The sequence below is a fragment of the Hippoglossus hippoglossus genome, chromosome 21, assembly GCF_009819705.1.
Source record: "Hippoglossus hippoglossus isolate fHipHip1 chromosome 21, fHipHip1.pri, whole genome shotgun sequence".
In the NCBI taxonomy this organism is placed as follows: Eukaryota; Metazoa; Chordata; class Actinopteri; order Pleuronectiformes; family Pleuronectidae; genus Hippoglossus; species Hippoglossus hippoglossus.
In genome coordinates, this window is record NC_047171.1 from 6,056,352 (window position 1) to 6,077,837 (window position 21,486).

Here is a 21,486-nt window from a genome sequence, read left to right on the forward strand (position 1 = left end):
ACCCCCCCAAAAGGAGGTCAAAGGTCAGTCGCTGCCCACATTCCTAAAGCTCGAACTTCCCTGCCACCCCACCTCCCCCACATAGACACATGTTAAATGCTTTGTCTAAATCCATCAGTTACACACAAACACATACACACACACACTAAACAGCGCTGTCTGCTGTTGTTGCCCTACATAGGAGATCATTAGGATGGTGGGATGTGGATGGGGGGGGGATTGGTAGACTATAAAAGAAGAGTGCAACACCAAATATTGGTAAAGATGGTGTGGTAAAAACTGGTCGTAGGTGAATGGGGGTGAGTGAAGTCCTGTAAAGAGGCACAGGTAGGTAGAGGATGAGTGAGGGTGCCGCAGAGGCACGATGAAAATACAGACCTGGAACAAGATGTCTCTTTATTTCAGGACTTGCAGTGTTAATTCCAAGCGTACGTCTTTCTTTATGAAGACATGAAGATCTAAAATATTACTCTGGATCAGGCCATGTTTGTTTCCGTGTCACGCAGATCTCTTCTCCGTGTATAGTGTGTGTTTTATCCCTCTGTTCTTCTTTCAACATAAAACGCAGAAAGAGAGACAGATTTACATTGAATTTTAAGCAGTTTTCCCCCCCCCGGTCATTTATAATGAAAATTCACGACGATCGCAAGCTGTCTGCAACATCACACACACACACACACACACACACACACACACACACACACACACACACACACACACAGGCAGTGGCACACATCTGTAATTGACCACCTGTTCGTCGATGGCCTAGTTTATGCTTTACGAAACACTGGAGGAGTGATGCACCATTCCTTTGGGAGTCCTTACTGCTCGCCTATTATTTCAATTGTTCCACAGCAACACAAAGGGACCGAAAAAGAACATAAATAGCCCATATTTTCAGTTTCTTTTGAAGGAATTATGGGTAAAAATAGAAATGTGTGGGGCAAATGAAGTTCAGTCTTCAACCCAAATGTGAACTGGGAAAGGCCGCTGTCTCTTGTGCAACTTTCCCTTTTGAAGATTTTTATTCAGCTAGTATGAATAAGAAATATGAGGAGAATTAGTTTGGTAGTAGCTTTATTGCTGTTTAGAGGTGTGTGTGTGTGTGTGTGTGTGTGTGTGTGTGTGTGTGTGTGTGTGTGTGTGTGTGTGTGTGTGTGTGTGTGTGTGTGTGTGTGTGTGTGTGTGTGTGTGTGTGTGTGTGGAGATTAAGTGGAGCGACACCCAACCTCATGTTGATGTTAGATTACTTGTGTGTGTTGATGAGATGTATTGGGTTTGTTTATATGAAGGGTGTGTATTCCTGTGTACAGACGGGAAGACTGCAGGAGCATCTGTGTTTGCAATAAGCTGAGAGCGCTGGAGGAGCCCACCAGTGAGGGGAAGCTTTAGGGTCAAGAGCCCTCATGCACACGCACACACAAACTCACACACACACACTCTTGCCTGTTTGTAAGCTCTGCTGACTGCAGGAAGCAATAATGGTAGCGTGTTTCCGGAGTTCCGGAGGGTTCTCTCAGGGGAGTGTGGCTGTCCTGTACAGCTCAGCAGAGCAAAACTGAAAAGAGCACAGCCGAGCAGGAAATTATTGCACATTGAGAATAGAATGCAATAGAGTAATAGAAAATGGTACAGTGAAGAACATCACAGAGAAAGGTAAAACCAAAATTGTTTGAGTATAATGAAATATAACGAAACAGAACTTAAAATATGATCAAAGAAATTATCGTAATCATTTAAAGTCACAAGCCGGTGGGAAAGAACTTGGTAGAACTGTCAGTGAATGGTTACATACTCTGCTCCTGTGTCTGAAAGTCGTCTTAAGCTGGATGGCAGGAAAATGTGAGGACAGGAAAAGAGCAGGGACGGTGATGCAGCCTGTGGAGAGTGTCTGTGTGTCAGAGCTCATCAGCTGTGTGTCCCACAGCTCCCCCTCAGCATGAGCCAGCGTTAGGAGCCGCGTCCCTCAGTTCTTCCTTCCTTCCTTCTGCATGGCTTCGTCCCTGCGTCCCTTTCTGCTCATCTCGCTGGTCCGATCGCTCGGCTTCCCAAGCTGAAGCCGCTGCGACTAGCATTGCCGTGCATGCAAGCGTGTCGCTCGCATGCATTCGTGGCAGAAAGATAACACATCTTCCGCCGCAGGCTCAAAACACATCTCTTCCGACTACACCTTGTTTAAGAAGATGATGGTCTAATAACCATTGTCAACTCTCTTAAAAAAAATAAAAATTTAAAAAATAAAGTTTAGTAACATATATCTAACACTTTGTGGTTTGGCTTTTTTTAAGCTAATGGACTCACATGATTCTTGCTGTTCTGTGTTTGTGACCTCATGGTTGAATGCACTTATTGTAGGTCGCTTCGGATAAAAACGTCAGCTACAGGATATGTAATATCATTCCGCTGACGTCACTAAATGACAACATAAGCACCCCCCCCTTGTGGCATATGTTTGTGTGTAGCATGAATCCCTGGAGGTGACAGGATGGCCTGTGATGGCCTCACATATAGATTTGTGTACATGCACAGTGTGCACACAATCTGCCCTCGGTCATGAGGTTTGTGCTGATATACAGTGACAAGCAACTCAGACATGCAGTGCCCTCCATAGAACCCCCCCCCCCCCCCCCCCCTCTCGATGCCGGGGCCGTAACCTTTGTGGAGTTATTATGTCTCCTGTCATACTAGATCACCTGAGAATAAAAAGGGAGATGCACGGGCACAAAACCCATTGAAATGGCATATGTTGCCCAAAAATAAATATATATGTATAGAAAAACAGAAGACACTGCTGCAGCTACAAAAAAACCAGACAATAGCACGACTCTGTGTGTGTGTGTGTGTGTGCATGGTCACAAAGAGAGTTTGACATATATTATTATTATATTATATCTATGTATGCATTATATTTATCCTACCTGAATCACATACAAATGACTACTATAAAAGAATACACCCCATTAAATGTGAACATACAATATCTGCTAAAACCATTATGTCTGTGATCAGACATTTTTCTGTCCGTGTAAACTCGACTTTGAGCCACATTTGAGCGGTTTCCAATCTGGGCAGTCAAAGGAAAGCAGTGAGGCGTGGCGTCAGTAATTAGCGGCTTTGGTTTGTTCTAAATGGAGCGGCTTCAGATTTTCAGAGTTATTGTTATTTATTCCCACTGATGAGCAGACTGGGGCCCCCTCAGCCCCTGTTCATTTCCCAACTGATCACGAACCGCTCCAGGCAGGCACGTTGATGGTTGAATGATCAAATTGAAGGTATTGATCAAATTGTGTGCAGAGTAAAGTTGTTTTCAGAATTAAGTGGAAATGAATTATTTAAAAAAAATGCATAAATGGCTTCTATATGTCAAACCAGGCTGCTGAAAGTGCCGATTGTTTTATTGCATTTACTTTTCACTCTCTGCTGCTGTAGTTCATAAAAATCCCATGCTGAAATAATGACACATAGGCGGTTGCAAACACTTTCCTCTCATCGTATAGTGTCTTGTGTGATAGAGTTGTGCTGCTGTGGAGTTTCCACATCTCCTCGTAGGGAATCTCCTACTTGCCTACTCATTGACATTCTTTTCTTATGAAGCAGTCATTCTTTGCTGTTCCACTGTGCTTGTACAGACTTGTTTTACAGTGTTGCTGCCCTCCAGAGAAATCTTGTAGTACTCTAAGTCGGTTTATTGTGTTCTGTGTAAACAGAAGGGGATTTTGTTACCTGTGTCATATAATAAAAATACATTACAGGTAACGTGGTCTTATTTTCAGACTCTGATGTTAATGAGGCCACATTTCATGTTGCTGTTTCCCATCTTGTGTCCGATCCCTGACTTTTGTTTTTCCTCCGCTGTGTCTTGGCCCATTGCAGACCCTGGTAGGAGCGTGATGAGCGCGCGCTTCCGCTTGCCTGCTGGCAGATCCTACAATGTCCGGGCGACGGAGCTGGAGCGAGACAGGCCGCACACACAGGTTGTGTGCAACATACTGCTGCTGGACAACACTGTCCAGGCGTTCAAAGTCAGCGTGAGTACCCCTCCTCCACTCAAGTTTCCTACTGTTGATGCAGAGCCTGTGCGAACTGAAGCAGGAACATTTTTAATTACAATTGTTTCCTCCAGACTGCAGGCTTGCGGTAACAAAGTAAATACCTGTGAGACGTGAGGTGTGTGTGTGTGTGTGTGTGTGTGTGTGTGTGTGTGTGTGTGTGTGTGTGTGTGTGTGTGTGTGTGTGTGTGTGTGTGTGTGTGTGTGTGTGTGTGTGTGTGTGTGTGTGTGTGTGTGTGTGTGACAAAATATGTTTCCCCTGGGGTTATGATTTAGTCAAACCTGAACATACTGATATGTGACATGTCTTTTTTACCCATTTAGACCTAAGGTGCTGAATAAAAGAACGTTTTAAAACCTAAGCATTGTTTGAATTGAGAAACCTTCAATTTCTCAGCCTCTGAAGCAGATAGACACATGAAATAAATAACATTTGATAGCGTAAACATTTGGCTCTCATTGTGAATCAAAGGCTTTTCCCTTGAGTTCATGAAAATATTTTTTTAAGCCAATAAAGCTGGCAAACTCTTGCTCCTCAAAGATGTCCCTTATCTACTAAGCCTTGAGGAGCAGGTTAGCCGTCACGTCATCTGGGTCTGAATCTTCTTCAATCTTAAATGAACTTGATTCCCCAAAAGCATTTTGCCTTCCCCACGAGTATGTCAGCAAATCACATGTCTTGAAAACAATGTCATTATATAGAACATGCACACTTCTCGCCTGGCTCTAAATGAACAATCACACAAATGTCGCACCCGGTCTTAATGTCCACACAAATGTTGTAGCAGCTCTAAATGGCTTAATTAAGTGTGACTTAAACTTACACAAATAAACCTGTGAATAAAGATGCTCCATAAAGCTGCAGAGCCTGATGAATCAACTCATTGTTAAGTCCTCTTCACTACTAGAGAAATCAAGTGATAGCTGCTATAAATTCATTGGAATGCTGCAAACAGGAACTGCCAAAATGTACAGAATCACATTCTTATGTTTCTATAATTGTACATTAATCCAAGCAAAGCCTCGAGAAATGAAAACAGGAAATTGGAACATCAGTATTGCGCCCCCTTCCTCCCTCTCACACCCCCTCCTTCCCTCCCCTACTCCCATTACTGTAAGTTTCCCCTCAAGCCCACCTCAATTTAACTTTATAGTCGGTGGGGGAAAAGCCTAAGTGTGTCTCTACATGTTTGCAGACGTTTAAAAAGCAACCCACACTATATACATTTTTTCTGGTGGTACTTTGTGAGTAATTTCTTTGTCTCACACTTGCTTCAGTATTCTCTCCTACTGGTCCATGTGCTTTGATTTCATTGGTCGATCACTGAGGTTTTACGAGCATCCAGTCGGTCACATGACAGCATGTGACCGACCGACACCTTGAGAGGACAGAAGGAGAGAATGTGAGACTGAGTGTGTGTCTTTGGCTGAGTGTCTGCTTGTGTGTGATTTATTTTGTGCCAGGTCACAAGTTGGCTTGTGACTGGCGTTACATTTGTCTGTCACTTCATGTGATAACACATTTCCTTTTCTCTCTCTCTGTCTCTCTCTTTGTGTCTGTCTTGATGTCTGTCTTGATGTCTCCCTCTGTCTGTGAGTGTTTGATCAGCTCTGTCAGCGCAGGGCGGGATATTCCCTTTGTGAGTCAGAAAATACAAATCCTCTAATGACGTCCCCTCTGACAGATCACGTCCTGATGTTTTGTGAGAGTTTGTATGAGTAAATATGCCCCCCCCCCCCCCCCCAAAAAAATGCACAAATAATAATACTCACATTATGTTTGCGCTATTCAGAATGCAAAAAAAAAAATCAGTTTTACTTAAACTGTACCAGAGTAACGGGAGAGAAAATCTCACTGGGTTGTAGCTGGTATGCTTTTCATTTCCTTCCACTCTTTTCTGTACTGCTCTTCCTGTCACTCACACCAAAACTACCTGAGATACAAAGTTTCATATGAACCTTGTGTATATTATTCCACCTTTATACCAAAAGGCTCCTTTCCCATTGCCAGTAGAGGAGTTTGCCTTTGTTATTTTATCCCCTGATGTTTCATGTCCAATACCACAAATGCACCAGATACTAAATTTGCGTGTTCACCCAGTTGTCATGTTTCTGTCACTGCCGATTAAAACCCATGTCTACTGCAGTCATTTGACTGCGGAGTGAATGCCAGTTGTATCCAATCCCATTGCAGACCAAAGTCAGATGTTAGTGGAAAAGGGTCTTTTGAGTGTGGCCTGAACCTGAGAGGCATTTTGTTTGTTGTGTCCAAGCTGCACTGACTTTGTGTTACTCTTACTATGCATGGTTATTGCTTGTTTTCCAGATTACAGACAAATTCAGTGTAAAATAATCAAGTATGCTAGTGCAGCCAACAGGACTGAACGCGTCCCGATGGATCTGTTATGCACACTCTAGTGTATAATATAATCTTATATGTAATATGAGATAAGAGAATAAGATAATTTATACATGTCTTTGTATAACTAAGTAGTGTTTTTTTCCCCCAAAATCATTATTTTGTTGTCTGTTGTTTGTGTGTTTTTTAAAAATCTGTACAGTTGCAAAAATAATCAGGATTATCCCTCTAGGGATGGATCTCTGTCTTTGCTGTAAAATCTTTCCTCTTTCTTTACATTCCTCCCGCTGACTCCTCTCCCTCTCTGCTTCCTGCTCCAGTCCACCCCCCCCCCCCCCCCCCCCCTCCCTGCCTCTTGCTGAATGAATGACTCGGTCTCTGTCAGTCTCTGTGACAGTGTCATTGATCAGACCCCTGCAGTAGCAGTAACTTCCTGGAAAGACAAGGCGTCCTAAGACCAACAATACTTCTATTGATCCTCTCCCTGGCCGACTGGCCTTGATTTTTAGCGGCGAGTGAAAATCCAGAAGCAGTCACTTATCGTCATGGGAACGGCGACACTTGTGGTGTGCGGGCCAGGCTTGTATTGATGATACCTACAGATAGGAAAGTCTGTGGCAATTGAAATGATACCAGTAAAAAGCACAATCTTGTGTCGCTTGAAAGCATGATAGATGACAAGAAATTTTAAAAAAGGCCAGTCCACCACTGACCCACCTCTCCACCGGAACAAAAGCAGGGTCAGAGGCAGGAGCAAAGCAGTAACCATAGTAACGACTGCACACCACATAAACATCTAGCTGTACGAGCCGTTAGGTAATCAAGTAGCTCCTCATACTGTGCAAGTAAGAGCAGCGAGGGGCAAAGAATAAATAATCCTGCAAAACAGCTTTTAGTTCAGTGTGGAACGAGACCGCTGATAAAATACAGATGGAAGTTGCATGGAAGAAGGGATTTAACAATGATGAGAGCAGTAGATATTTTTCCTCATGCACAATTATGCTTTTTTTTTTTTACTAGCGACTGAACCCTGTGGCCGCTTTTGTTCATCTGTGGAAACTTTTGCATTGGCTATTACCTTTTGACATTTTGTTCCCACTTAGAAAAAGATTGTAACTTGTCTTCTAGCGCAACTAAAAATGTTTGTGAGGAGGCGTGAGAAGAACATAGTTCACGGTTCAAGTCAGCATTGACTTAATTTAGTGCTTAACTAAAATAAACCAAATGCTTTATATACATGTGTTTGTGTGTGCACGTGTGTGTGTGCGCTTGTGTGTTGTTTTGTGAGGATGTGTCCTCAATTATTTGTCCTTATCATCATGAGGCAATACAGTCTAACTGTGCTGTATATGATGTAATTTGTAAGAGACAGGATGGCAGCGCTTTCACACCTACCCTGTTTTGTGGGACTTTCTGAGTTCTCCAAACCAAAATGTTAAAAGTGCCTAGAGGGCGGTGGTCTGGATCAACAAAGGTGGTTTTGGTCTGGATCAAACTGAAACAAGGTTCGGTTCATTTGCAGAGTGATTCTTTTTTTTTGGGATAGTTCATAGTTTTGGACCAATTGCTCTTTATTTTCCCTTTAGTTGCCCAATGAGCCATCATCCCAAACACCAGTGCTCAAGCAGTTGACGTGCCACTGCCATGTCTGTGACCGGGTGAATCAAAGTGTAGACTGCAGCCGCTCGGTGTTTGGGAAATTATTCCATTTTAATTACGTGTTAGAACGAGAATCTGTGTGAAAAGCGCGGAGAGGCATATTTGTGTGTGCGCGGTGGGACGGGTGTGGCTGTGGGAGCGCTGTGCTCTTTCAGCTCCTTCTCCATCCAGAAACAGGGAGGTGTCACAGTGTCCTATGGAAAGCTTGGGTGGGTTATTGAGTAGGTAGTTATTTCCTTGGTATGATTTTGTCAGCGTTCGACTGACTCAAAACCAATCTCTGCCTTAAAATATCCAAAAGCTGGTTAGAATGTGATATGGATTGGAGATAGTTATATGAGTGCAGGATTCCAATAATGTATTTAAACTGTGGGTTTGGTGATAGTTGTCATCTTTTGAACATGCACAGAGTGAGACAGGGGGAGACGTGAATAACTCCTCCTCTGTGTAGCTCTCTTCCTGTCTGGACAAGCTTCCTCATGCATTCCTGAATTTCCATCATTCTTTAACACAAACACGCACATGCACCACATTCTGCTGTGTCCCGTGGAAGGATGGGAATAAGTGTCACAGTTTCGCCACAATTTTTTTTGTCAATCACTGATGTCCTGGTGGCTGTTCCCCTCTTCCCCTCCACATAAACCCTCGTTTTCAAGGGGGGGGGGGGTAAAAAATTATCAGAGCATCTCCCTCTCACTCCCTCTCCCAGTCTCTCAGCCTGTCTCTTGTGCTGGGATTTCTCTCTGTCACCGAGTCTCCCTCTTCTGTCCTCGCTCTCATGCACACAGACACTATTTCAGTCAGTGGTGCTGGTGGACTGCACAAAGAGCGTTTGTTTCAGTCAGCGCATCGTCAATCACCCCTTTTCTCTTCCTCCCTCTCTGTGTCCCTGTGACTCCCTCTCTTCCTCTTACTTTTGTTTTCACTCTCTCTTTTACTTTTTTTTTTCTGTCTTTACGCTTCATGACTTCACTGAGTATCTAGTCCACGAGCTGTCCGCAATATGGAGTTGTCGTTGCTGTAGTCTGTCGTGTAAAGAGAGAGAATGTGTGAGTGTGTGTGTGTGTGTGTGTGTTAATCCTGGCTCAGTTTAACAACATATAGTGGTTTGCTCCTGTAGTGGCAACGATCACACATTTGGCTTGCACGCGTTTCAAATACCAGAAGAGACTAGCGCCACACACAGACACGCATATAGAGAGAGGCAATGGGTTTCCTGGGAGCACAGTATATGAAGTGCACAGAGGGCGCCCACATCCAGCTTGAAAAGCAGCCCTATACAAAGGGGAAGTAGATGAGACACACACGCACACACACTCTCAGAGATGTCTGTGAGTAGCCTTGCATGACGAAGGATCATACTGGAGTTTTCTCACTTCTCCATTTTGTCTATTCAACCCTAGTCGGTCGATTACATCATCAGACTATTTAGATACTAAAGGGACGATGACAACCACAAGTTGGTTTTCAAGCCATTTTAAAGCAGAGATGTTGTGACAGTTCGATATGACCTCAACGTTTTCCGATTTTGTCACGCTAGAGAGCAAAGACACATTTGAAATACTTGGCTTAGTGTTGATCGAGAACCAAAGGTGTGAAAGACGCACTGTACATTTAATAATTCTGCAACGCTTATATGATATCAGATTTTTATGATAAGAAACTAAGACTTTTGTTTTCATTATTGACATGATAGTTAAGATATAGGGAGGAGAGCATGTGGGGAGGGAAGATACACAGAGGGTATCAGAGTTGCAGAGCTGACTCACACTTAACAAGGCTCTGACAGTAGTAGAACACACACACACACACACACACACACACCACAGCACTAAAAGACTGCCGGTGATCCTAGAGGGCTGTCGTGTCAACTGTCAACTATCATTGCATGTGTTCCCTGCGCACACACACTCTCTGACCACATTTCATCTACACAAGCTGGACTGTAAAAGTGTGTCACCAAGGGAAAGGAAAGTGTTGGATGAGAGCTTTGTGTGTGTGTGTTCTCCCATGGGAGCTCTGATGGAGTTGCACACTATCCCTCTCTCCCTCTCAAAGTCGCAGCGGGATCAGGTGTGAATTTCTGCTCCACTTGTCGTCCCACAGTTTATCCTCTTGCCCTTATACTCTCTCATGAAACAATGTTATATTAATAATCTATTTGATAAATTATTTTCCAGTTTGACCTTTCATCCCCTTTTCATCCAATCCCTCGCTCTGCCCTGTCCTGCGGTGCTTCTCTATTAACTCTGTGTTAAAGGGACATTCTTTTTTACAACCTGTTTTTTATTTCTCTTTTCTTGTTTCTATCATTGTTATGACATTTTATTCACACAAAGTGCACAACCTCTTCCCTGATTGCATATTTTAAGATCTTTACCTTCAAATGTTATGGTATCTCTTGTATTTTTGATAATCATAGCTGATGCTCACAACTTTGAGACTTTACAATAGGAACGTATTTTCCTATTAAGATACGTACACATACCTTTTACCACCTGCTTGACCATAGCAGATGATTATTACATAAATCCTCCTCGTCTGTACCAAGTGAACAACACAAAGCAGCGCTGAACGCTCCCCACCTCAAAGCCTTTTGAAGTAAACTTCAGAAAGTTAAACCCCGTCAAGTCTTATGGTGGTTGATTAACTTGAAATTAATAAATGTCTTGGCCTCTTAGTGTTTTTCTTTCCATGTCTCTCCGTTATACAAGTTTGACCACAGACAGATGATGGTTTCAGGGTTAAACTTTGACAGTTTTCTTTTCCCCACCCACACGTTAGATGTTAATTTTTGTGCCTGCAATATTTTAAGAGCAATGTAACGTCCCTCGATTGCTAGAAAGTTGTCAGATGGTTTTAAACGCTCACTGAATAAAGCAAGTATCAGAATAGATAAATATGTGAGAATGTTATAGCATATGCGGTTGGAAAGATATTAAATATGGCTCAACACAGGTTAATCTCACATGAGTCTGAACTTTGTGAAATGTTTCTGGAGCAGTGAGTGTTTAAATAATTTAAACATCTGTGGTGGGAAAAGTGGATATCGGCGTTTGAGGTGGTTTAACCGGTTCCCATTGCTCATTCTCGAACTCTTACTGTTCCCTCTGTGAACTTCCACCGAGAGGAGAAGCTGAGAGACTAGAACAAGATCCCGAGATCCAGTTTGTCTGCAACGTAACAAACCGAATAACGAATTCTGTATTTATTCTCTGTTTTGTGTCTCTTCACTCTGCAGAAGTCGGACCATGGCCAGCTGCTGCTGGATGCTGTCTTTAAGCACCTGGAGCTGACTGAGAGGGACTACTTCGGGCTGCACTTGGCTGATGACTCCTCAGATACACCGGTCAGTGTCAGTTACGTTAAGGAAAGGCTGCCTGTCCCTGTCAATCTGCGTGTGTGTGTATATGAAGGTACATGTGTAAACCTTCAGGAGGACTCTAGAGATGCTCTGTATTTGGATCAGTCTCATAAAATCTGATATATCCTCTCTGTGTGGGTATACCTATCTAGGTTGTACATTTACTTGGTGTGTGTGTGTGTGTGTGTGTGTGTGTGTGTGTGTGTGTGTGTGTGTGTGTGTGTGTGTGTGTGTGTGTGTGTGTGTGTGTGTGTGTGTGTGTGTGTGTGTGTGTGTGTGTGTGTGTGTGTGTGTGTGTGTGTGTGTGTGTGTGGCTACTGGTGAATAATTTAGCTTGTGTAGTCATGCTTTGGAAGCGTTGCTGTGTCTCTAAGTGTCTCTTGATCAATATTTTACAGCGCTGGCTCGATCCCAACAAGCCCATCAGGAAACAGTTAAAAAGTAGGTGAAATCCACAACACTCCACTTTAACAAGCCAGTTCAGTCCATCGGAAGCAAACATCACAAAGTCTTAAAAGACACTATGCCGATGGAGGGGTGGGGTGAAGTGTTCACCACTTTATCCACCTATGCAAACTTTGTGTTGCTCAGTGCGATATGTGCATGTACACCCCCCTTTCTCCAACCCTTCCAATCTGGTTCGACTGCCAAGAGGTTAGCCTCAGCCATGTTTAAATTAAAAAAAACATACTCCTCCTACCTCAAGCAAAATTGTCCAGTACTCATGTAAGTGTGATATAAAATTCTGAATCTGCCTTAAGCAGTGATTAAACTTCATTTCAACTCAAATTTTTTTTTACGAGTAATAGAATTTGTAACATGTAGAATTAAGAAGTAGCCCCAGTAAAGATCTGCAGTCGTCCTCCAGCAATGATTGAACTGAGCTTCAACTCTGTTTCTCTACTGAACGATTGAGGATTTTGTATTATACACCATGTAAGAATGGGCCGATGTGTTTGTATAAATGTAGACTTGTAAGAAAGTACACATTTGAGCCACAGGCATTATGCCAGTAGCATGTCTTAATATGTGTGGAAAATGAAAGATAACATGTACATACACATTGTCACAACAGCTGCATTTGACTGTAAGAAGAAATCCAGTCGGCTTGTACAGTATATAAGCTTACATATAGCTTATACAGCTTACAGGGCATATACAGTTTCTGTTCATGTTTCATTCCACTAACTTCTTATCATTTTTCTTCAGGAGGCTCTCCCCATAACTTGAGCTTCAGAGTCAAATTCTTTGTGACAGACCCAGGCAAACTTCAGGAAGAATACACACGGTAAGAGAGAACTATTGCACACTGTTATGTATACTGTAGGAAGAGTTAATGTATTTCCTTTCTGTAGATCGTAAGTAAACCAGGTAATAAATTGATACTAAGATCTGCTTCATTTTCCCACAGGCTCATTAAAGAAAAATATTAAGCTGCTATGTTTTGTATCAAGGCCTTAGTCCAACCCAGTGTTCTGCAAACATAAGGTCCGCAACACTATACTCTTCATAAACAACATGCAGAGGAGGTGTCACGGCGCCATATCATCCCTTCTGCCTGGTGTTTATTTCAGCCTCTCAGCCGCGGCCTCACTCCTCGAGCCTTATCAACACTTTGCATGCAGCTAGTAACAGTGAATACTGGGCCTTAGATCTGAGTGAGACGCTACATGCTGCAGCAAGCGAGCAAAACACAGAGTTACTGATTCCTGGTGTTATTATGAGTAGAAAGTGGTTCGTTATGAAACTCTGACAGGACAAATTCGAATTCAGAGAGCTGCCACATTATTGATAATTATTAAATCTGTTTTTAATTCCATTTAAACAGAGATGATGTTAACTGGTCTCTTGTTGTTTCCCCCCCCCCCCTCAGATATCAATATTTTCTTCAGATCAAGCAGGATATATTAACTGGAAGGTGAGTATCTGGAGCCTCTGTGTGTTAGATGTTGCCATGTGCCCTCATAGGTGATTATTGCACAAGCATTGGTTTCAATTGAGTTAGAGGGTTTGTGACTTGAGGAGTTTATATACAAACAAACAATTCTCACAAGGTCATTGGGCAGTTGTAAAAACACACAACATTCTCAGTATTATTTTTGTCAATGGAAGTACACACTACTCTTTTTCCTCTCTCAGTTCTTCAGATAACTGATAAAACCCACATTTCTGTATCACTATTACTCTCTAAGATGTTTAATTTGTTCTTTTTTAAATGGAACTGTATAGTCTTTTGTATTGATCCAAGGCTGAGTCATCTCTATGTGTGTGTGTGTTTCCGCACGCGCCCGTGTGTTGTCTTCCTGCGGCTTCCAGATTGCCCTGTCCACACAACACAGCCGCACTGCTGGCGTCCTATGCTGTTCAATGTAAGTAGTGCTCCCCGGATACACCCAGTCTACATAACAATGAAGAGGCAATTCATTAGGCCTCTCTGTAGCTACACACGCTGTTAAATGTAATGGCTGTGGTTGCTAGAGTGCATTTATAGCTGCTGCTCTGAAGCCATTATGATTCAATTAAGCCGTGTTGTGATATATGATATTAACTTAAGGGCTATAAATATTCTACGAGATTGTGTCTTGTTTGTTTTTGCAGTTTAGGACTGGTGCTAAGACGTATGAACCAGATACTGTACAAGGATGAATGGGAAAGATTTGAGGGTGATAGCAACCGAGCCCAGTGGATGTTGTATTTCTACACAAATCTGCGAGTCTCTTATTGTGCTTCAGTGCTGAAAGAACAAATAACTATAAATAACATCAATACTTCAATTAGAAACACCCCAAAATCCCTATGCTCCTCAAGCAGTTGGCAACCAAATAAAATGCTGCACGACCCTGTTCTATCACTTTGTGTTTTTCCAAACCCACTGGCTAAAACACCAGCCTGCACCAGTGGAGGTTCAGCCTCAGCGCTAATCTCATCTACTGTTGTGATTTAGCGTTGTGGGTTAAATGCTGACTGGGCCCCTCTGTCATCAGAATAATGACTCCTGACACACTGGTGTGTCACACTCGCGTTTTCTCTTTTTTGCGGCTGCTCATTGTTTTCACGCAGCCTGTTTTTTGCCCCTCTGTCTCTTTCTCTTATCTCTGTTTAGTCTTCCTCATCCCTTTCTGCTTATCCCCCTCATTTTTTTGCCCTCCCCCACCCCGCTTTCTTTCTGTCCTCCACCTCGCCGGCATTATTTTGCAGGGAATTTGCACGGCTACAGCACTGTATATAGGTCACAGAGGAGATTTGGCCCAGACTACCAACATCATGACACCACTGCTTTTACACACACAGCCGCTCGCATAAACACTAACACACAATTACACACATCGTCTGCAGAAAAGATCCATGTTGTCAGTGCCAGCCCAGATTATGAAGATAAATGTTTGCTTTTGGATAAAAGAAAAAAACAGCTTGAAGCAGCTGCTATGCTGCTAATTCAGTTCGCTCGGCCCGAGTGCCAGCGCTGATCAGTCTAAATCCCAAACTAAAGCTTTGCATTCTCAAAACATTACAAATCCCATCCAGTAGACCTACATTCTTCTTTGAAATACTGTCTGGAAACCAAAGCCTTTTTTCAGAAATGAAGGTGTTAGAAGCAGTCGATTTGGGCTTTAATTCAGGCTTTTAATTAAAAAAACATGTTTTCATCAAACACTTTACTTCACAAGCTGTTTGTATACACTTGCATTGTGTTGCTTTTTTGGGGGAATATTTTATTTTGCTTTTTCAGAAACATAAATATACATTAACAAACAATATATAACCAACGATTGACAGGACAAGTCGACAAGACATCAACAAATAATTTGTATTATTTGAAATCAAATAGACTCTGTACACACTGAAAACACAAAAGTTAAAATAATAATTAAAACAAAATATATAAATGAGAGTTACAGGGCATCACCTCATAATTTCACCTCAGGGGTCAACCTCTCTAGGTGAGGAATAAACATACAGTCAGGTTTTTTCTCCATTGTTAATTTCCAGTAAACACATTCACAAACACGTGCACACTTGGATTAAAATACTTAAACTACTAAAAAACTAAATTAATGTACAGTATCTCCCTCACAATTGGTGAGATGGACATGTTGTTTGTGCTCTGTTGGTCAATAGCATCATTATAAGGAGCCTGAGCTCAAGCTAATCTCGCCAATCTGCAGCCCAGTATGGATTTCACATCAAAAGGCAAATAAAAAGAGAGATCAGATTGTCAGCTTGTCTTTGTAATTCATCGTCCTTAACGTTAAACACTGTAAAAGTAATAACCGCTGCATAAAATAAAACCTCAACATTACCCTGGTGTTCTGAGACGTCAGCTATTGACCGTACATATATTGCTCCCTGGAGCCGCGTGCGCATCAATAAGCGGGCGAGCTTGGATTGATTTGTTGGTCGATATGCTTAGGCTACCGGCCGCTAGCTTAGTCCAGGGACTACTTGAGTTAACTGCTAGCCAGTGAGCTAATGGCTTTGGGGATTCACTTTGTGCTTTTTTTGCCTCTGAAGGTGCTGAAAGCTATCGTTTCACTGTACGTCACTTTTTATGGTTTTCTCCTGTCACATATTAAAGCCTCTTGTCATCTTCTATATGAAGTACTCTTAGTAAGAAGAAAAGAGCCAACACCTGAATGGGAATCCTTATTGATCTATAGTTATCATTTATATTTTTGACCTGACTATTTCATATATTGACACACTATCGTACCCTATGTACTGGACCACCTTGGTTGATGGGTGAGAGATCTCAGTATGTTAAAACAGATTCTTCTAGCCCTGCTGAAAATGTACAACATGTATTAATGCACACAGACACACTTGTATACAAATTAAATTAAAAATAATGTGGTATTACTGCTTCACACGAGCAGCACTCAGCTTTTAATCTCCTGATGTTGTCAATATGCTTCTGTGCTAAGTGCACTCTGTGTCTTTCCGTGTGGTGTTAGTTGAGGTTTGTGCACGCTCGATACAAAAAGGATTGTCGGAGGCTGTGAGAACATTTTGCAGCTAAGGTGTGAAGATTTGTTATTTCTTTCACCGCTCAGTGACTTTTCTAACGTCTTCCTGAGCCAGCAAATGCTGAATTAGGTACAGGAAGTCTGCACGGTGTGAGATGATGGCTGTTTGAGGAAGTGTCGAGAAGGAAACAAAGATCAAGTGCCATTTGAAGATGACAAAAACATTCATATCCTGAGCATGTCAGTAAAGATGGTCACATTCAGTATTGCCATGGCTGTCAGTGTCTGCTGTTTCTTTTGTTTCTTTTTTGCAGTGAAAACATACTTTGGCTGATCTGCATTAAAGTTTTAGGGTCAAGAACATAAAACAGTGTAAATTTGGTGCAGAAACAAGTTTATATTTTCAACAGTTTTTGAATTATAAGAAAGAAAGACCAGTATTTTTTCTGCTGTGTTTTGGTCTGTAATAAATTGTTTAGTTTAACCATTTAAATTCACTAGATCCAGATTAAGAAATATTAGTCACCTAAATATGGCAGATTTTTTTTTCATCAAGATCCATAAATTATTCTCTGAGACATCAATGAAAATGGTTGTTAAGGATGGAAAAACAAACATTTTGTATCGGGCCCCTGATCTGGATCCACACTGAAATTGAATGGGTTCTTCTTTGGGTCATGTCCCTTTGACAAAGTTCCCTTGGTTACAAACAAATCAACCAACAAACAAACACATAACTTCCTTGTTTAGAGGTAAATGTGTTTATTTTCTTTCAGTTACCCACAACCAGACACATTCACTCCACTATACTGTGCATCATGCAAAACATCAATGCAGGCCTCTGCCACAATACATTTCAAAAGGGGGTAATTATGAAGCATATCTGTGTTCAAAGAGTTAAGGCCACTCTGTCTTCTTAACGTCTCATCAGTCTTTCCTCTTCTGTGCTTGTTTTGATATATTCCCTCTCTCTGACTCTGCAGCTGAGATAGGGGACTACAGTGAAGCGGAGCATAGTTCTGGCTATCTGTCCGAATACTGCTTCATCCCCAACCCCCCACAAGACTTCCACAAAGAGGTCGCCAAACATCACCAGCAGCACAGGTACACTGACACACAACACACACACAAATACATCTGTGATATCTGACATCTGACACATGCAACTGGACCTGAAGATGAACTAGTGTGTTTAGCAGCAGAGCCACTGTCATGTTTAATAATGTTTTAATGATGCCGTTTGTTGCATTTAATTAATTCTGACACCGGTGTACATCTTTCTGAGCACTGTCGAAATACCACAGTTATGGAGCGAATAATAATAATAACCTACAGATCTACACGTGCACAAACACTAAAAAATCTCGTGCTGCAGTTATCTGACCTTTGTGCCTTTTATTTCTGATTTTCATTTTCTTTGTCTCTCCACCTCCCTCCATGTGTCTCTGTCTCTACCTACCCTGTCACCCCCGCTCTCTTTGCTCCCACACACATCGTCCCATCCCCGTCTGTCTTTGTGCTCCCTCTCTCCTTCTCTCAGCGGTCTATCTCCTGCCCAGTCAGAGTTTAATTATCTGAACACAGCACGCACGCTAGAGCTCTACGGGGTAGAGCTGCACTATGCAAGGGTAAGTCAGGTTTTATTTCATGTCTGCTGGTCTCTTCTGGTGTGTGTGCTTGTGTGCGTTTTTCTGTGTTGCAGTTTATCCAACGTGTGATGTGATTTTCCTAAAAGCCGAGCGTCCAGTTACACATATGTGTGTATCTTTGATATCTCTCCTCCCCCTCCCCCATCCAAACCCTGAGCAGGGAAAGCTAACCAAATCAATATCCACCTCCAACAACTGTGATTTAAATTGATATCATGGTGTCCCAAAATGTGAAAGGTTGTCCCTCCCCCACCTTCACATCAAGGTTGATACGACACCGTTTTCATTGCGTTGGCAACATACGGAGCCCAGCATCTCGGTGCTGTAAAAGGTTGGAGGGGATGTGTACAGTTGCCAATGATGCCCACACCCTGCAGAAATGCTACAGGGTGGCATACAGCACCCATTATAAAACACATACAATAGCAACAAATATCATTTAGATTCATTCAACCTAGCTGCTCTGAAAGTGGAGGAATCAGAGTTGAGGCTGGTTTTCCAACTTAGTCTGTTCATGATTTTTATTAAGACAAAACTCTTAAAAAGTCAAGTTTCACTTTCTTCTTCAAGCAGCACCAGAAAAACACGTCAGGATTCAGTCATCATCAGTATCACAAGCAGCACCCGTTTATATTCAACAGAATGACATTTCTGAATGAGATCATCAATCAGGACGAAAGTAAACGTCTTGTTTACTATAGATATTAATTTCACACTGGCCCAAGCCCTCCCTCACAGACTCTATTCTTATCCCCTGCAGATTCTTATTTACGTCTTCTCTTGGTTTGAGGCAGGTTTGTTTTCAGTGACCTCAGCATGTTTTGTAGCAGCGACGAAGCCTATCCAAAAATGTATTGGCCCATTTTTTTTTTTCGTTCTGTTGTACTCTCCCGCTCTCTGTGTGTCCTGTTAGTCTCTACTCCCCCGCTGTCACCTTCACTAAACACACACACCCTCCTTAAAACACAGTGTTCCCCTCTCTGCAGGACCAGAGCAACACGGAGATTCTCATCGGGGTGATGTCCGCTGGCATTGTGGTTTTCAAGAACAGGGTACGGATCAACTATTTCCCATGGTGAGTGACACACACTTCCCGAACATTAAATTGCACGGGTTATTAAGTACCAGGGTCGATATCACGTACATCTTGGAGTTCAAACAGAGGTTTTTTCCAAAGATTACTTCAAGGTTGCAGTTGTGTGGGAGGTAGAAAGCACGGAGCTGTTGATAGTGAGAGATTATTCTCACACAAATACCACATTTGTCACAGCTACGTTTTTCGGAGTTTGGCTCGTAACCATGATTTAATTTCAGTGAGGCAGTTTGGTCAGGGTGGAGCGACATGCAGTGGTGATGGATTCAATAAATGTGTAATCATCGCCGTAGCAGCAGAGACCATGGTGATGTCACTGAGGGCAGAGGAATTGGGGGACAAAAATGAAAAAGGATGGAGTACCTCGCCTTGTGGGACGCTTCAGGAAAACATTTCCCCCACGAGTTCCAGCTCAACAGAAACATTCTTAGTGTGAGAGGTAGAGAGAGAGAGATTCCAACTGAACCAAAGTTTAACCAATACATTTACAAGCAAGTAACAAAAAACTGCTGTTTCAAAGACTTTGTGTGAAATGTGAAAAAAACAAAGTGTGTGATCAGAAGTTCAGTTACACCTGCCAAGAGGAAACCTGGCAGCTATCAGGTGTGGATGAGAAATGGAGCATTGCTATAAAAAAAAGTGTTGTTTTCATTGATATTTTCAAACTTAAAGAAACAATCCCTTTGAGCAGCTCCATTTGAAAAGGTGAATCTTTACCCTCTTGTTTTCTGGGGTTCGAGCTGAGAGGGATCGCTCCTCTGTTGTTTTCGGCCTCAGCTAGATCTGCTTCTGAATGAAACTGTGGATGTCCCTGTTACAAACCCACCTCTGTGTCAATCAGCCTGCAGCCAGCTTCTCTTGAACGGCCTCCAGGAAACCTCTCTGCCGAGAAATGTGCTTCGTAATATTTTTTCCTGCCCTCTCGCATTCTGATTATTGATCTGGCATTTGAATGTTTAAGCCTCATTTGATCGTTTGGATAAATATGCATTTGATTAAACAGATTTCTTGTGGAGTGGTGAGGTTGGATTCATGTTAAACGAGGTTTCCTGGAAATATCCCGGGCATCAAATCTGCTCGCTCTCCTTTTTACCTCTAATTCACTTCTCTCATCATGTCTCTTGCTCTCATTTTCTCTCAAAAGCATTGATTCTTGGAAATCTCCCATACTCTGCTGCTGCACTGTGGGAGGCTAAATGTTAATGGGTGCCTACTCAAACCCCCCCCCCCCCCGTCCTCACACACACACACACACACACACACACACACACACACACACACACACACACACACACACACACACACACACACCCCAACCAAATGGACATAGCAGCTGGTGTGTGTGGACATCAGTGTATGTCTGACAACAGTGAGATGTTTGTGCTAAGATTAGTTTGAGTGCACGTGTCTGTGTGCTCATGTAGGGTTTTATATATTGCAGGATTTTGTCTTAATGGCAATGTGGGGACCTAGGTCACAAACCCCCGGGACCTGGGGATCTTCCGCTAGGCGAAACAAAAAGCCAAACCGTTAAATTTCAGGGTTAAGAATTTGGTCAGGACAAAGAGAGGGTTGAACAAAAAAAAAAAAAACTGCTTCAGTTAGCGTGTGTGCATATCCAAGCCGCTGAGCTTAATATAGAGAGCAACAGTGGTGTCCCCAGCAGCTGTCCTCTGCTGTGTGTGTGTGTGTGTGTGTGTGTGTGTGTGTGTGTGTGTGTGTGTGTGTGTGTGTGTGTGTGTGTGTGTGTGTGTGTGTGTGTGTGTGTGTGTGTGTGTGTGTGTGTGTGTGTGTGTGTGTGTGTGTGTGTGTGTGTGTGTGTGTGTGTGTGTGTGTGTGTGTGTGAGAGAGAGAGAGAATGGTAAAGTGTCTCTCAGCCCCTGCACTCTGCTGTTATTCTTTCTGCTTCGTCTTCTGCCTTTTTTCAGCCTGCACTGTTTCTCCATGTGCATGTCACTTCTCATGCGGTCTTCTTTCTTCCTGTCTCTCTCCCCCCCTCTCTTTTTGTCAGTTGACCTGTAAGACAAGGAAGGGTCTGGAGAGTGGGGGGGGACAGAGAGTCTTAAAAAACGACAGAGAGACATTTAGATTTCTTTTGCCTCTTTCCTATTTCTGTTCACTGCAGCCTGACAAATAAGTCACACTTAGATCTGATGACTCACACCCTGCCTAAGCATGTGTGCGACTGTGCGAGTGTTTGTCCATGCAAGTGTGTGTGTGTGCGTGCGTGTGTGTGAGTAAGTATGTAAAATATATTTAGCGGGGAGCAATGAGTCGTAGCAGCAACGGAGCTCTTGAAAAGGATTATGTTTCTCTGCTGCTCATCAGCCGGCCGCGCGTGTGCAGTGA

The 21,486-nt window shown here is 42.7% G+C and overlaps 1 protein-coding gene across 2 annotated transcripts in view; it reads left to right on the forward strand.

The window, feature by feature from the left end:
• The window catches only part of ptpn4a (protein tyrosine phosphatase non-receptor type 4a), a 57,677-nt gene that overhangs the window by 16,905 nt on the left and 19,286 nt on the right, over positions 1-21,486 (forward strand). For both annotated transcript variants that reach the window (XM_034574795.1, XM_034574794.1), the window contains exons 2-10: positions 3,874-4,028; positions 11,309-11,416; positions 11,830-11,872; positions 12,641-12,719; positions 13,305-13,349; positions 13,748-13,800; positions 17,379-17,499; positions 17,936-18,023; positions 19,031-19,119. In XM_034574795.1, the coding sequence (XP_034430686.1) occupies positions 3,891-4,028; positions 11,309-11,416; positions 11,830-11,872; positions 12,641-12,719; positions 13,305-13,349; positions 13,748-13,800; positions 17,379-17,499; positions 17,936-18,023; positions 19,031-19,119 (764 nt within the window). In that variant the 5' untranslated portion in view covers positions 3,874-3,890. The remainder of the gene's footprint in view (positions 1-3,873; positions 4,029-11,308; positions 11,417-11,829; positions 11,873-12,640; positions 12,720-13,304; positions 13,350-13,747; positions 13,801-17,378; positions 17,500-17,935; positions 18,024-19,030; positions 19,120-21,486) is intronic.